Source organism: Artibeus jamaicensis, unplaced genomic scaffold (assembly GCF_021234435.1).
Source record: "Artibeus jamaicensis isolate MK-2021 breed Jamaican fruit bat unplaced genomic scaffold, CSHL_Jam_final contig_525, whole genome shotgun sequence".
Taxonomy (NCBI): Eukaryota; Metazoa; Chordata; class Mammalia; order Chiroptera; family Phyllostomidae; genus Artibeus; species Artibeus jamaicensis.
This window is the reverse complement of record NW_026521874.1, coordinates 17,952,517-17,969,080: the sequence shown is the minus strand read 5'-3', so window position 1 is coordinate 17,969,080 and position 16,564 is coordinate 17,952,517. Positions and strand designations below refer to the sequence as shown.

The 16,564-nt window shown below is 51.7% G+C and overlaps 3 gene segments (V, D, J or C); all 3 read right to left on the bottom strand.

The window, feature by feature from the left end:
- Window positions 1-1,900: 1,900 nt before the first annotated feature.
- On the bottom strand, window positions 1,901-2,511 carry LOC119064916 (probable non-functional immunoglobulin lambda variable 5-48). The segment is given in 2 exon segments: window positions 1,901-2,292; window positions 2,407-2,511. Coding segments are annotated over 2 exon segments (423 nt in total).
- A 2,403-nt stretch (window positions 2,512-4,914) lies between these two features.
- On the bottom strand, window positions 4,915-5,579 carry LOC119034571 (probable non-functional immunoglobulin lambda variable 5-48). The segment is given in 3 exon segments: window positions 4,915-4,944; window positions 5,034-5,383; window positions 5,504-5,579. Coding segments are annotated over 3 exon segments (426 nt in total).
- Window positions 5,580-10,450: 4,871 nt separating this feature from the next.
- Window positions 10,451-11,118, bottom strand: LOC119064875 (immunoglobulin lambda variable 1-40-like). The segment is given in 2 exon segments: window positions 10,451-10,896; window positions 11,007-11,118. Coding segments are annotated over 2 exon segments (489 nt in total).
- Window positions 11,119-16,564: the final 5,446 nt, after the last annotated feature.

The window sequence follows — 16,564 nt, the reverse complement described above, 5'->3', positions numbered from 1 at the left end:
TCCCCTGAACCATTCACTGCTCCAGCTGGGAGAACTGAGGCAGGCAGAAGAGGGTTCTGTCACTGTCTTTATAAATTTAAGCTCCAAAACATGTTTCTAACTATTTGGAGCAGTAAAAAGATCAAAACTGATCCTTATCCAGTATCTCCCAGCATTACTAAGGGGGCAGGAATCCTGTGATACTGGACACAAGCTCATCACCACATGATCCATGTCAATTGCTGCCATAAATAGTGTCCCCCAGACAAGCAGGTAAAACTCAGCTGGCCCGAGCTTCCCAAACTCAGAATCCAGATGGGTGATCATCCTCATTTGGCCTCACCTCCAAATGCAAACTCCCCAATGTTCTGTGGTGTCCCCTCATCAGGCTTCATTGGGGACATTTACAGCAGTGGGCTCGGCAGATGCACAGCCCTCCTGTGCTCTCCTGAGCCTTGTGAGTAGCACATGTGGTTGCAGCCAGAGGCAGCTGGATGGATTTGGGGTCCTGCTCCTAGAGAAGCACTGCACCCCAACCCCAAGAAGCCCTGTCTGTGCTAATGAAGTGGGTGAGAGGTGGTGCAGGGAGACAGGACAGAGGGGAGTCGGCAGCAGTTCAGGGAGACACAGGGCGGGACTCAAACCTGAGTCCATGGCACCTGGAGACTCGAGAGAGTGAGATCCCTGGGGGAGGCCCAGATGGCATCATGGCCAGCTCAGGTCAGGCCACACTGAGAGGAACATTTGAGCCACCTACAGACAGTTGTTTTACACAAGTAGGATCTGAAGCCACACAAAGAGCCACACCTGTCCTAGGGGATGGGAAGGAGGAACAGGGATGTGCTCCCGAGGGGCCATGTCCAGGAGCCCCTGAGCTGCTCACCTGTGCAGAGAGAAGGGTGAAGAGAGGAAGACTCCAGGCCAGGGCAAGATTGTCCCCAGTTTGAATTCCTGAGACACTACTGTGTGACTTAACACCCCCACACATCTCCGGTCCTCATTCAGATGTTTTATCAGATGCACCTTCTCCAGTGTCCCCAAACTCTGCCTGTCTTCAGCCTCACGGACATCTGGGCATGACCCTTCTCACGGTGGGCAGAAGAGAAAGATCAAGATTACAGATGCTGCCTTAGTGATGGCGGAGACCCCTTTTTTCAAATCCTCACCTGAGCAGGTTTATAGATTTGAGGTCAGAGGAAAGGGGGTGGAGAGAATGAGAAAGACACAGAGAGAGAGAGATTGATGTGAGAAACATTGATTGGTTGCCTCATGTACAAACACTCTCGAAACCTATATGTCCCTTGAACGGGAATCAAACCTACAAGCTTTCTGGTGCACAGGTTGATGCTCCCACCAACTGAGCCACCCACAGTGCCCTTTGCTCATATCCTGGTGCCCACGGAAAGGTCACACACAATCATATTTCAGTGTGGATGAGATTCTGTGGGCTCAGCATCCCAGAGCCAGAGAAACCTGCTTCCCCTGAGCCCCGGGAGGAGAGAACAGGTCCCAGAAACAGGCCACAGTGGGCAGAGGCAGATGGCACTGCACTCACTCTTAGAACAGTTTCCTGGGAGGTGGGCCTGGGGCACACTGGACCCCTGAACCATCAGAAGCCCTCAGCCCACCCAGGCCTCTGATCCAGGCCTAGACCCTGGGCTGGGCACAGGAGGGTTCAACCACCTCCTTCCTTGTCTATCACGCCCCTGGAGAGTTATGTAGCCCTGAGACCTGATTTAGGACTGTGTAGACACGAGCAAGCTGAAAAGATATTAACAAGAAAGAAACAAAATTTTTAACTACAGTGAATCAGAAAAAAATCACATGCCCATGAGTCTTGGGAAAACAGTTGCCCACTGAAGAAGTGACAACAAATGACACTCTGAGTAGGACTTGGTCCCAGGCAGATCAGGAGTGACAGCCACAGACAGAAAGATCACAGGGAGGGTTTTAGTCTCACTTCCCCGTGACTCTGGAGCACTGTGTAAGTATTACTGTTTCCATGCCACGTATTACAGTAATAGTCACCCTCATCCTCAGGTTGCAGGTCAGAGATGGTCAGGAGCCCAGCGTTGGCTGAGGTGTCTTTGGATCCAGAGAAGCGGCTGGGGACCCCGGAGCCCTGGTGCTTCTCTGAGTCTGATTTATACCACAGCAGATACCGGGGAGGGCTCCCTGGCTTCTGCTGGTACCAGTGTATGTAGTAGCCACCAACATTGAAGCCACTGCTGAGGGTGCAGGTGAGTCTGGCTGTGGCCCCAGGAGACGCCGAGAGGGAGGGCGGCTGAGTCAGCACAGGCTGGGAGAGGGAACCTGCAAACAAAGACATACTGAATACTTGGTCAAGAAACTGTGCCATTCTACGAATTCTGAGCAAGAGAGGAGAGATACAAAAGGATGAGCAGGGTCCCCAAGGCCTGTCCCTACCTGTGCAGTGAGAGAGGAACACAAGGAGCAGAGGAGTCCAGGCCATGGTGCACACAGCCCCTGAGCCCACAGTGGGGCTGGGCTGCCCAGGCCTCCTTTTCTCCCCACCCTCTGTCAGGGGAGGGGCTGTTCATGCAAATGTGTGTCCATCCAGGGGCTGCCCAGCCCCTCCCTGAGTCCTGTTGCATTACGCAGCTCACACCCCAGACAGAGGAGGATGGAGGTGGCTTCACCCTTTGGGACAGCCCTGGGGGAAGCACCTGCTGAGACAATACAGAAGTCCATGGGACTCTGCCAGGCCTGAGAGGACACAGATTCTGAGTCCCCATCACTGAGCACAAACCCTGTCCCCAGGCCCAGGCTCCTAGGAGTGAAAGGTCCTTCTTTAACAGCTGTGTAGGGACCATAGGGTCATCCCATAGTGCCCCCTGCTGGTGGCAGTGCACACACCTCCCGCAGCCCAGAGCCCTGAGAGCCCAGCTGGTTTCTTCAGCTCACCAGGTCACTGTCTTCACACATCCTGGGTCTCTTCTGTAGGGTAAGTGGAGGCAGTCTGGCTTCCTCACCCAGGGGTCTGAGTAGCTAAGGAAGCAGCGTTCCCATGGCCTTGGAGGCTCTGATAACCAATGTTCTCATAGCCTTGAGCCTGGGTCCGATCAACTCTTGCCATAACATGAAGTGGGCTGACCTGTGCAGAATTCTATTGTGTTATGTAATGTGCTGGCAGTTTCCTGGTTTAGTTCCCGTCTAGTTTTAAACACATAGGAGCTTCTCATTAGAGAGACATGCAGAGACACATGCAGTGAAACAGGTGTCATGATAGGTGCCACCCTGGGGAGCAAGGGCCCTGACATGTGCCATGCAGAGACGTGCAGATAGACCTACACCTCACAGCGTGCGTGGCCCACCCACCCCGAAGACAGGCATCCCAACGGCTCCGTGAGTATTTTTCCATCTGCACGAATACCATGCACTTGTCTAATCTTCTATCTCCCATACCACTCATTCTGCCCCCTCACTAACGATAAAAACACACCCACACACCATGTTCCTTATCAGCAGTATTATAGCATAAATACTATTTATGTCTGCAGTCTCTTGCACAGGACAGCAGTGGCTTCCAACTACTGTCACATAAATGTCCTGTGTTGTCATCTCGGGAATGGTCAGCTAAATGATTGCCGTGCTGAGAGAGGGAAGGGGGAACAGGCCTCCTGTGTTGGGAGTCATGAGGTTCAGAGGTGACACGTGTGAGCAGAAGGAAGTCCAGACCAGCAAACACAGCCTCAGACCATCATTTATCTGCATCCTTCACTCATGTCACAGGGCGGAATTAAGTCTTCATTCACGCAGAGATTTCAAACGTACGGCTCTTCCTCCATGAGTTTCTGCACTTGAGTTCTTTGTGGGACTTTGGGTTGAAAAGTTGATATTACATTTCATTGACCAGATGGTGGACTATGAGCCGTGTGTTAGTCCCAGGTGACAACTGATGATTTCACAGACTGTTATTTCAGTGAAAGATGAGCAGACAATCAAACAACCACCGTGCCCTGGGCAGGTCATGTGCTCATGGGGGTCGTCTTGTCTTCTGTCCTCAGTGTCTGCCCCCCCCACCCGCTGCCCCTGTCTGTGCTCCAGGACCCACCCAGACCTGACCCCAAGGGCCTGAGACCCTGTCCTGTGTCCATTCATCTCTCGGTCTCAGGCTTGAAATATACTTCCTAAGAGAGTAAATGATATAGATGTGAAATATTTTATGGACAATGTGTAAAATTTCAAAATATTAACTGCACACCTACTTTAGCCAAATATTATACCTCACACATTGGGAGTCTGTTCATTTAATTTAATCTTTATTATATTTTTCATTAACATTTAGTCCCCTTATGCCCTCCTCCCTGAAGCAATCATTACCCTGTTGTCCATGCCCATGAGTCCTTCTCCTTTTGGCTCAGCCCCTCCACCCCTAACCTCACCTTCCTCCTACTGCCTGTCCCCCTGCTGGCCTTCACACTGACCGAGAGGAGTTTCCACATGACTGGCTCCCAGGCTCTGACCTCACCTGAGTCTGTGTGACTATTTTCTCAAATAGAATGGAACTTAGAAGCACAGAGAGACAGCACCTTAGTCTCCGTCCAGCTGACTGGCATGAACAGGACTCAAAGGCAAAGGCTGCCTAACAGCTGAGAACACACTCATCTAACCCAGTGGGTCTCAGCCTGGGGTCACTGGGGCCCCTCAAGGCATGTCTGAAAATCTGCAGGTGGTGCCATGGGTCATAACAAGAGGGTGTCACTGTCATCTATGAGCAGCATCCAAAGGATGCGTGTGAGTGTCCCAAATACACAGAGCAGACCTTCCACGAGCACTGACCCACCCCCATTCCACAAAAGCACAGGCTCACACACCCTGCTCTGAACTAACTCACCCTCAGGAATTCATTGTACAGGAAATAGGCAAGCAACCTCCCTGACATGGGAAAAGATGGAAAGAAAATAGAGGGACTCAGAAACCTGCAATCTCTACATAAACTTTCTAGCAGGAGACAGAAAAGAGCACCCTCCTTGATAGGGACAGACTGAGTATAGACCCAGAAAGAGAAGTTCTAGGGGTTTGGGTCTCACTTCCCCCTCAGTCTGCAGCACTGTGTGATTACCACTGCTATCAAAAGACAGACAGTAATAGTCGGCCTCGTCCTCAGGCTGCAGCCCAGAGATGGTCAGGAGTCCTGCATTGGCTGAGGTGTCTTTGGATCCAGAGAAGCGGCTGGGAACCCCAGAGCCCTGGTGCTTTAATGAATCTGTGTAGTAGGACAGGAGAAACCGGGGAGGGCTCCCTGGCTTCTGCTGGTACCAAGATATAACAGAGTTCCCAACACTGAGGTCTCTGCTGAGGGTGCAGGTGAGTCTGGCAGTGGCTCCAGGAGATGCAGACACAGAGGGCGGCTGAGTCACCACAGGCTGGGACAGGGAACCTGCAGAAACACAGACACTTGTCAGTGATGTAGCAGGTACCAGGAAAAGTTACTCAAGTAATGGAGCTTGAAGGGAATATACTTGGGAACTGAGCCCTGGTCCCCGAGGCCTTTCCCTACCTGTGCAGTGAGAGAGGAGCAGGAGGAGGAGAGGGGTCCAGGCCATGGTGCACACAGCCCCTGAGCCCACAGTGGGGCTGGGCTGCCCAGGCCTCCTTTTATTCCCCACCTTCTGCCGGGGGAGGGGCTGTCCATGCAAATGTGTGTCCATCCAGGGGCCGCCCAGCCCCTTCCTGAGCCCTGGTGCTGAAGCTCAGCTCACACCCCAGACAGAGGAGGATGGAGGTTGGCTTCACTCCTTGGGAGCACCTTCTGGGGAACCACACCTTGAGACAACACAAAAGATCCTCCTCAGAGCACCCCACCATGCCAGAGAGGACGCAGCTGTTGAGGGCACATCTGCAAACTCAGGGCCTAGGCCCCAGGCCCAACCTCCTAGGAGTGAATTGTCCCTAATGAGCAGCTTGGTGGGTACCCCATGGCAGTACCACAGCACCCTCTGCTGGTGGCAGTGCCAACTCCTCTTCATGGCCCAGGGTCCCAGAGCCCAGCTGGTTTCTGCAGCTCAGCAGGTCACTAACTCTATTCACACATCCAGTGTCTCGTTCCCAGATACTATGACTCTCGTACTGGTTACTGTGGCATCTCACTCCCAGGGGTTCCCAACTGTGGGAGGTACAAACATACATATAAATGCAAATTTATTGGTTTCATTTTCAAAGAAAACTAATCCCATATCTGATCCAGTCCTTTTCCCAGTCTGGACACTGCTCACCTTAGTTCCTACTGAACCTGCCATGAAGTAGAAGCCAACCCCACCCCACACCATCTGGGCCTCTACCGGGCATGCGCCCAGCAGAGGAACTTCCTCAGGTGTTTCATTCCTCCCTGGGTGATGACCAGTAGCAATCCCTCCTGCCCACTTTGTGGATTTAGAAGGCACCTGGGAAAGGAGGGACGCTGCAGCTTTCTAACAAAGCAGGCCCAGTGTCTGATTCCTCTCCACAGCCCGTTAGGTTCAGCAACGTCTGATTCCATGAGCTCCCTTCCCTTATTAACATCTGGTTACTGATGCTGACAGAACCATGAGGTAAACAGACAGAGAACGCAGAGATGGACACGTACAAGGAGAGACAGAGACAGAGGGAGACAGGGAATGAGCACAGGAGAGAGTGGAAGTGGGGAAGTCAGGCTTCCCGTAACTACACTGAATGACCCCGCATCACTTTGTCCTACTGTGTTCTCAGAAAAAAGTCCCAAAGTCCATCCAGCCTCAAAGAAGAGGGGATCGCACAGGGGTAGAAGAACAGGAGGCGGGAACACTGGGAGCCATCCCGGGGCTCCCCACACACAGGCCACACGAGGTACTAGGCCCTCAGTCTGTCCACACTGGGATCCCTGGACGGTTGCCCACCCGAGGGATGATGTTGCAATTTTGGATGTTTTCAAACTTCCTGTGGCCTGGGAGGCAGGCAGGAAGAGCAGTGAGTTCCCCTCGATCCAGAGCAGACCTGGTCTATTTGCATTGATTTCTGTGTTCCACCAGCCGTCCATGTGTCCCTCCATGTGCCCCTCCCACTGCTGAGTCTGTGCCTGAGTCCCGTGGATCCGGTCCCGAGGTGACAGGCACCTCAGGTGTATATAAGCACCACACACCTGAGGACACAGTAGGAGGAAGATGCCGGAAAGGTCCCAGTCACAGACTGGGAGACTAAGGCTTCTTGAGAAGATATAACTGGGTTAGGGTCCCCTCACTGGTGAGAAGGAGGAGCCTGAGGCCAGGTCAGTGTCCTCAAAGCTGAGGCCCTGGCTGCACCCAGGACACCCATGGCTGGGGGTGGGTGTGTCAGTGTATCAGTGTGTGGACAGCAGTGGTGGAGCTGCGTGTGGCATGGGTGCTGGGTGAGCAGTGGGCCGCCCAGAGGGACCCTTGGGGAACTTTTATTCTAGGAGCAAGCACAGGTGGGGACCTAAAGCAGTGATCTCACTTCTGGTGATGGAGCAAAACAGAACTTGGGACCCTGGTGACCAGGCAGCCACACTCTGGAGGAGCATCTCCTCAGCTCATTGAGTTGCAGATGCTCCAGAAACAAGACATTCACTTGTTTTGTCCCCAGTGTGGGAGGCACCGGCCTCAGGAAATCACACAATGACAGTGTCCTGACACTTCACAATTGTTGTCAGATAAGATGCCTCTGATCCTTTCCCAAGAAACTCAGAGATGACCCAGAGAGACTCAGGTGGTCCAGTTTCCGCTAGAGCACCACTCAGATGTTACCTGGACAGCCCTCTGTCCCCTCTGTGTTCTGTGTGTGGAGGGTGAAGAGTTCTTGTGGGCCGGGCCCACACCCACCCCCCACAAATGCAGCCTGAGGGGGACCAGAGCCTGGTGTGGTGGTCACATTCATCCCCCAGGTCAAGGCTGGCAGGATGTGTGGTGTGGGGAGTCTTCTGACTGCAGTTCACTCTGGTGAAGTTCACCTCACAGGAGGTGAACTTCCTGTCCCAGGGGTACAGTTGTGGGGAGACACAGGCTTAGCTGATGCGGGAGAGGAGAGTAAAATCGGTAGGAGGAGCCCCATGGAGGGCCTGGGGGGCTTCCAAGGCCTTAAGAGCAGCTCTTGATCACTGTCATTGCAGACGTGCCCTCAGGATACAGGGAATTTGGTTTCACCTTCTGTGTGAAACCAAATGACAGTGATGTGGCCCAACACATGAGCAGTGAGCTTCCTGTCCAACCTTACAGATGATGGACAGCTGATCCCGTCTGAAGGGCTCACAGGGGCTGCTCAGGGAACCAGCACAAAAAAGTAGTTTCCCAGGAAAACGCTCAGTGACATGTTCAAAGGAGAGCAACACAGCAAACATTTTAATTCATGGGATGCATGTACAGTTTTTATGGAGGTCTGATTTAATTTAGTAAAAAGTAAAAACGAATGGCTTTGCTGGGCTTCACAAGTACCAGTGAAGAATGTGAAATGCCTCTTTGTTTTAGAAATTGACTTCATATTCTGAAGTTTGCAGGATTCTCTCTATCTGTGTCACATGTTTCTTGTCAAAATTTTGTCTAAGGTGTCCTAAAAGTTGTTTGTATTTCAAACAAAAATGTCCTGTACTTTCTACTCCCTGTGTCAGTTTAGTAACAAGCTAAGTGTGAGGTTGCGCTGCGTTTGCAGACGTGCTGCGTGTCTGCACAGTGCAGTGCAGGGTCCCCCTTCCCTCTGGGCCCTGTGGGCAGCTCTGCTCCACTGTGCTAACGGGGCCACCGTCCCCACACTTCTGGACCCACGGGCCTTCCAGTAATGGTTACTACGACCAGGAACCCCAGGTCCCTAAGGCCCTCCCTCCTCCAGACACCCAGAGGGATCTTTCCCATTTATCAGGCAGGTGCTCCCTGCTTACAAAGATCATGAATCCTCTCACTGCTGGTTGAACAAAGCACTGTCTCCTCCAAGGAGAATCCAAAGCAGTTTGGTCACTTGAGCAAGGACGATCCTGTGTTGGAGGTGCCCATGGAGACAGAGCCTGAGGTCTCAGAGGCCCTTTATCCTGGACTGGTACCGTGTGTGGGTTTTGTGAGGGGGGTTGACCCCACAGGAGGTAGTTCTGCCGCTTCAGTGATGCGGGGGCTGCAGTACAGTGAACATTGTGTAGATAACACACAGGCCCCAGGCAGATGTCAAGATGGGCTTTTCTCATTGATGAGGACCAGCTCAGGAGGAAGGAACCGCCCTCTGCTAGGGCAGAGCCTTCGGAGTAGAAGATTCAGCACTTGGCAGATGGGCCCCTGATGCAGCTGCATCCCAGAGGCAGGGGACAAGCAGGTGGCAACAAGAAGGTAATTCTGCTAGGGCCCAGGACATCCAAGTCCCATCTCACAAAGACCAACTCGTTCTAGAATTTTCTCTGCCCCTACATACAGGGGAGCACCAGAATAGAGGGTGAACCTCATGGTACCCACTGCAGCCTTTGCAGGTTATGGGCTCTGGGAACTGAAGGATGACAAGGTCTTCACATTTCTGTCCACACAGAGATGGTTTCCATCTCTGAGGGTCACTGTCAGGATTATATTTCATGTCCCAGAGTGGTGTTGCCAAGGCGGGTCCTGATGCTGTCTCTACTGTGACCCTGGACAGGGCGGGGGTCCTCCTAGGGGGCCCAGTGGAGCCCCTGAGCCATAAGACTTCACTAGAGGGGTCATCGGAGTGTCATTGACCTTCAGGTTGACATTAGAGTGAGTGAAGAAAAAGCTCTCAGATTCTGGCTACAGTGAGATTCCATTAGTTTGTGTTTTTTTTAATCTCTTCATACTTATTTGTTAAAATATTGGCAGACTATTTACCATATGATAAAGAGAAAATGAATCAAGAGTGAGAAATGGAGAATTCTCCCATGTACAAAGAAAATGAAAAAGACACGTAAGAAACAACACGTCCCATCATAATAGTCTCAGGTGTAGAGGAAGGAGACCTCACCAACACTACCTCTAGGTCGCACACCAAATTCACATTCAAATGGCAGATTAGAACAACTACTAATTTTTAGTAGAAATTGATAATGTAGAAAATTTAAATTAAATGAGGATAACATTAAACAAGCATGGAAGCTGCTGGCACAGGGTGGCTGTGAGAGGCAGCCTCGTCCTCAGCTCTGAGCCCAGTGAGGGTCCAGGAGCCTGAGCTGCCAGAGCTGATCCTGAAAATGGATCATGGGCCACACAGGGTGGAGGCCATGCAAGTGATGGGGAGCAGAGGCTGAGTGGGGACATGTTGGTGACAGCACACACACGGGACCTTCCTGACGTGCACTGATGCAGACACAGCCGGGTTCCGTGTCCCTGCTTCTTCCTGACCCATCACAGACTCTGTTTTCAGCACAGCCTCCCCCTGAAATACAGGGACTTCCCCAAATTTGAGAAAACTACACACTGTGTTGTTGCCACTGACAGGCCTCAGAGGCAGCGTTCAAAGGATAGACAGATGTTCCTGTCACAGTCCCCTGTGGTGGGTCTCAGACCTGAGTTCAGGCCAGGCAAAGTGAGAAAGCAGCTGTCTTCTCAGAACAGTGGGGACTGTACCGGGGAAGCGCACTGCAGGGGACAGCAGGTTTTTGTCTCACTTCCCCACGGCCCTGCAGAACTGTGAGAGCACTGATACTGTTGTCCCATGCTGAGCAGTAATAATCGGCCTCGTCCTCAGCCTGGAGCCCAGTGATGGTCAGGGTGCCGATGCTGCCAGACCTGGATCCAGAGAATCGTTCGGGGATCCCCGAGGGTCTGCTGCTAGTACCATAGATCACGGTTTTAGGGGGTATTCCTGGGAACTGTTGGTACCAGTACACATTATAACCACCCCCGATGTTGGAGCTGCTTCCAGTGCAGGAGATGGTGATGGTCTGTCCTGGGTTTCCAGACACTGAGGGAGGCTGAGTCAGCACAGCCTGGGCCCAGGACCCTGCAGGAGGGAGACACAGACATGGTGATTCTGGGTAGAGACACAGGATCAGGAAGAAGACCCCCAAGTGTCCTTTCCAGGGCTCTTCCCCTGTCCTCTTATCCAGTCACCTGTGCAGTGAGCCAGGAGGGTGAGCAGGAGAGGGGACCAGACCATGGTGGAGACCATCCCTGAGTCCTGCCTTCTGTGGCCCCACAGCTGAAGCAGAGCCTCCCCAAACCTCACCCTTCCCCTCTTCATACTCTGGGAGAGGGAGGGCCCACTCATGCAAATAAGTTCCTCCCAATTTCTGATCCTTCATTGGGCCCTCTAGCAGGTACCTGTGCCTGGGGATTTCAGGGAGGATAGGGGTGAGCCTGGTTGTGGGCCAGGGCGTGGCAGGGTCACAGCTTTGTGCCCTGAGCAGAGGGCACAAGGCAGTGCCAAGTCACAGGTCCCAGCCCTGATTACCCCAGACCTTCAGAAACAGCCCCCGAGCGCCCCCTGGTGCCCAGACACAGACACACTATCGTGTGACATGCTGGCTGAGGCCCATCACAGACAGATTTTGCCTCCCCACAGCCCTGTTCCCTGACCTGCTCCATTTGGGGCGGTCCCGGTGCCCCCTTATGTGGGGTCCCTGTCACTACAGGACACTTTCATGTCCTATTCAGACTCCTCAGGGTGAGTCACTCCATGTGTCCCTCGGCTGCTACATGGTCAGCATTGCTCTGCTGCTTTCACTCACGTCATCTTCCCTATAGTGGGATCAGGCCCAGTGACTGTTCCATGGCAGTGTAAGACCTATTTTCAGGACACTTTTATTTTTTACTGTGATTCCTCTCTTGTTAGAAATGAATCACTATTTCTCCAAGGCACAAAATGTATACATTCTTTCAATGTCTTTCCTTTTTTTTCAGCAGACAATAAGTATGTTTTCATGCATATAACTTTGGCCAAGCTTTACCTATTCTCTGGTGTGTGGGGCTTTGCCAGCAGAGCCCTCCCATCCACTGTGGATGAGAATAAGTCCACCAGACATCACCTGCTTGGGGAGGAATGGTGGCCCATCTCTGAAAGGAAAAGGACCAGGAGCCTGTTCCCCAATGGGCTTTTATTGGGTTGATTTGCACAGAAATACAGGGTATCTAGGTAAAGCTCATCAATCATTGTCAGGCAATATGATCAAACAATAGATAACAGTCAAAGAACTATGGGGAGATAGCTAATGGGCCATAAAACTTTGGAGAATCTCCTTCTACACTTGGACCCTTATCATTTAAAAAGAGGGTATTAGCAAAGCAGGTTTCATAGCATTTTATGCATTCTTCCTTAGGCCTGACCTCCCTGGGGAACCCACCCTTTTGAGCACAGGGCCACACCCATCTCTGGCATTGTTTCAGGCTTCAGTCGGGTAGGGGAACTAAGACAGCCAAGAGACTAGGAGACTTCTCGCAGACAGAAAAACGACTCAGGCTATGTCAAAGCCAAGGGGTGAGGGTCCATCACCATTTTTTTCTCTACCCCCAAGCCCTTCCCTGAGGGCCCCTTCCTGACCACGCCTGTCCTAGGTCTTCCTTCTTTTGAGGAATCTTACCCATCATTGGCTAACCAGTCATCCCCCCAGGGCCAGGAGGGTGAGGTGAAAGGGGGCAGGGGCGATGCCCCTGCCAGGGAGATAAGCTTTCTCTCCCTAATGGTCCCACCATGACAAAAGCTTATGGGACATAAGCTTATGGTCCCAAAATCCTTTACTCAGCCTTAGTCATGAGGGATTACAGCTTGTGAAATTAGGCAGGGCCCTTTCCAAAAACCTGGTATCTTCATTATGTTATAAATTGAATAAGTAATGCACTCTGGTCCCATGTATATTTGAATTAGAGCTGGATATCAATTATTTTAGTCAGGCTCACACTGATCCCATTTCCCTTGTTGGCCTTTTCCTAACCTGGTCCTGGCAGGACCAGACCACAGTGCCCACTGCTGGTCTCTGAACTAGGGCCCGACAGCCCCTGGACCACACCCCACACTCCTGCAGGGCAACCTGACTTGGCACTGGGGCCCTTGGGGTGTGACTGCCAGGAATAGAAGGATGAGTGGGTTTCTCCATGGGTTGGGAACTAAGACATTATTGTCTCCTGATAACCAATGACTTCTGGGTGGCTACATGCAGGACGCATTCACCGTGTTTCTGTTGCCAGATATTTCCAGTTCTCTTGACATGTCCTCTTCCTCCTTCTGCTTGTGTGATGCCATTTCACATATAAGAACTTCTTAATCCAAGTTCAAGGCTCAAAACCTTCACTGCACTTTGCTGGTTCACACTGACAGAAAGTCTATGGAATTTACACTAATTCGATGACATTGTGTTGTTGGTGTGTGTTGGAGACACTGCTGTTCGAGTCCCACCCCCACTGCCCAGGTACTGCTGGTTGTGTCCCTCTTGGTCACTACAATCAACACTGTCAGAGAGAAAGTGTCCTCCTGCTCTCCACTCCAGCCTGTCATGTCCCCTTCAGTGCTATTCTGATACTTCTTTCTTTCCTCTTTTGCCTATATTATATATTTATGATGCTTTTCCCTGTACCCTTTTTCAGTCTAATCTTAAAATTATGTTCATTCTAAAGATTGAAATCAACACCTTTACTATGAACATCTCTTTTGTGATTATTGCTTCTCCTTTTCAATGTAATGGCCTCATTCCACACTGAGTCATAATCAACTTGTGCAAAAATTTCTTCAATGTTGACCTTGAAGGAAAACCAGAGCTTTCTTGAAATTTTCTTGTGTTTTTGATAATTGATGGAACTTAGGGTTGTCTCATAAGCTTTAGATGCCAATAAACTGAAATGTTTTGAAAAACCTTTAAATAATTAAGATTTGTGTTATTAAACTGGGTGCTGGTAAAAGTTATGAGCTTGCCACTCAGGGCCTTAAAGAGACGGGGGTCCCTCCTGTGCCTGAGAAACCAGAAGTTACTGAAGGATGTGATCTCAGGAGAAAGTGGATGCTCTGCTATGTGCAGATGTCAGAGCTCAAGGACTCATCAGCACATCCTGGGCCAGGCTCAGGGCACAGATATGGGACTGGGCTGTGGGGTCCTGAAACACCTGGCTCTCACAAGCAGGGATTGTCTCTGCCATTCCCAGTCAGCATGAGAGTGGAGATACTGTAGCTTCTGGTGACAAAGAAATGTTCTTTGCATTGGACGAGCAGGAAGGACAGGAGTGATTTTTGTGGCATCCTAAAGGTGGAGTGACTCAGAAGCATCAGTCCCTGTAGCTTCACTAGCACAGGGACAGAGAATCCAAACCAGAGCTGGTGCTGCCCACAGGCAGGGGAAGATATGTGGGGGTTGTAATGAGGGAAATGGAGGACAGATGTTCTAGCACTTTCCATGGACTGCCTGTTCCTCGGTCACTGGGTTGTATTCAGCTCCTTTGACTGTGACCACCAGCCTGGTTCCTCCTCAGGCTGCAGCCCTGTGTGGTCATGGAGGGTGTGTGCACTGACCTGACTCTTGAGAATCAGGGTGACACTGGAGAGGGTTTGCCATGCGTCCGAGGTCATGCACTTAGGGGCTTTGTCTGGGGGTCTGGGCCCGTGTCAGAGATGCCCACAGTGACTCTGCTGCCCCCCTGGTGAGAGCTTCCACAGGACGTTCCTGGTTGGAGTCTCCTGGTGCACACCCTGGGGAGGCTGTGCTCCCTGATATTACAACGTCCACCTGTGAACTTGTGTTGGTTAAAAGCTACAATGGGATATGAGGAGAACGTAAGACAAACTCCAGTTCTTGCGGACTCTGGAAACACCCCTCACGTCAATTCTTATGGATTCTTGGAGATATGAGCTGTAGAAATTTTACATCCAGGGACCCAGTTCACCCACCTTCCTGGAGCAGGCTCATGGTTTTCCCACAACACTAGGACCTCACCTTCATCCTCTCATGTCCCATATAGGAGTTTCATGTCCTCAGGCCCTCAGTCTGCACACCTGTTCTTGCCTGACACCCTTCTCCCTGACATCACAACTCAGGTACCCGCGTAAGTGGCAGAACAGCTCTGGGCCTGGATTCCTCCCAGACCTGCATCTTCACACAGCACCTGCAGTGCCTTGTCTCAGGGACTCAGGGTGCCTCAGGTCAATGGAAGGAATGGGACGGCTCTGCTATGACCCCTAGATTTGATTCCTTAACCTCAGACCAAGTTCTTATGCTGCCCCAGGCCTCCCTTCCTTCCCACCTTCTGCCACAGGCTGGGCCATCCAAGAAAATATGTGTCCATCCAGGGACTGCCCAGCCCCTCCCTGAGTCCTCCTGTGAGCCCAGAGCTCAGCTCACACCAAACACTGAGGAGGGTGGAGGTTGACTTCACCGCTTGGGAGAGGCCTGGGATGAAGCACCTGCTGAGACCACACACAGATTCCTCCTCAGGGGACTCTGCCAGGCCACAGAGGACACAGATGCTGAGTATCCAGCAGTGAGCACAGAGCCCAGCCTGCAAACCCAGGCCCCACTGAGTGAACAGTCCTCCCTGAGCAGCTGGCAAGGGACCACAGCAAAGACCCACAGCGCCCCCTGGTGTTCGCAGGACACACATCTCTATGTTCCTTAAAGGCCTTTGGAGCCCAGCTGGTCCCTGCAGCTCAGCAGGTCATTGACTGTACCCCCATGTCTATGATGGGACTCCCCAATACTGTGATTTTAATGACTGTGTAAAGTCAGAGCACAGTCCCTAATTCCAGGATGAAGGCCCCGCCTATGCTTCATTCCTGATTGCTGAGATACACATGCCTCTCAAACCCCTAAGACACTGTCATTCTCAATGCTTTGCACACACTGTGTTCCCCAGTCCCACACCTCCCTGTCCCACTCCTGGTGGTTACGGGTTCGTTCCCCTCTACACTCTCCAGGACCACTCAGGTTCCCGTGTCTGCTGCTAGAATTGGTCCTCACTTTGTTGTATTCTTTGCATAATTACCAGTTATGTTTCACATATACACATCTGGTGAGGCCCCTCTCTGATGATAAATCTCTCATACATACTGTCTCTATAATAATTAAGTGGAAATCTTTAGTGTCTCATTCAAGGTATTTGGGTCAGGTCAGCACAGGGTCCCATCTCCTCCCTCCCATCTCCCATCTGTAGCCTGTGAACAAGCACACGTGGACCCTGGAGGCTAAACTGAAACTTACCTCTGGACCCTTTTGGGTTAAATACTTGTCCGACCCTCCCGTCCCCCAGTTTCTAGCACTGTCCTTACAGGACACACGAGCAACCCTTCACCCTACTGCACATCCAGAAAGTGTCAGCTTAGACCTACTGGGGGATGACTCTCTGCCGTCCAGCAAGGCAGGAGCAGTTCTGAAAGAGCTCACAGCAGGGCACCCCTGCATCTGCTGGTGTCACCGCTGGTTCTGTTTGGACCCTGTACCTTCTGATGTAAGTCCCAGAAAAATGTGCTACAGAAATCCGATTGGCCTGTTTTCCTGAGGGGGGTGGGATTGCAAGATGCCGTGCTTGAGAAGAACCACAGGCTCAGCTGGTAGAGCTGGTCTTAAGCTACAAGGATGCTCACTGTTCTCTTCTTCCACTTCCCATTCTGGATGTCCCGCCCCTTTGCTTAGCACCTGCTCCAGATTTCTACCTGGTAACAGGTATCAGAAATCAGTTCCGTGTGCCCATGTGCT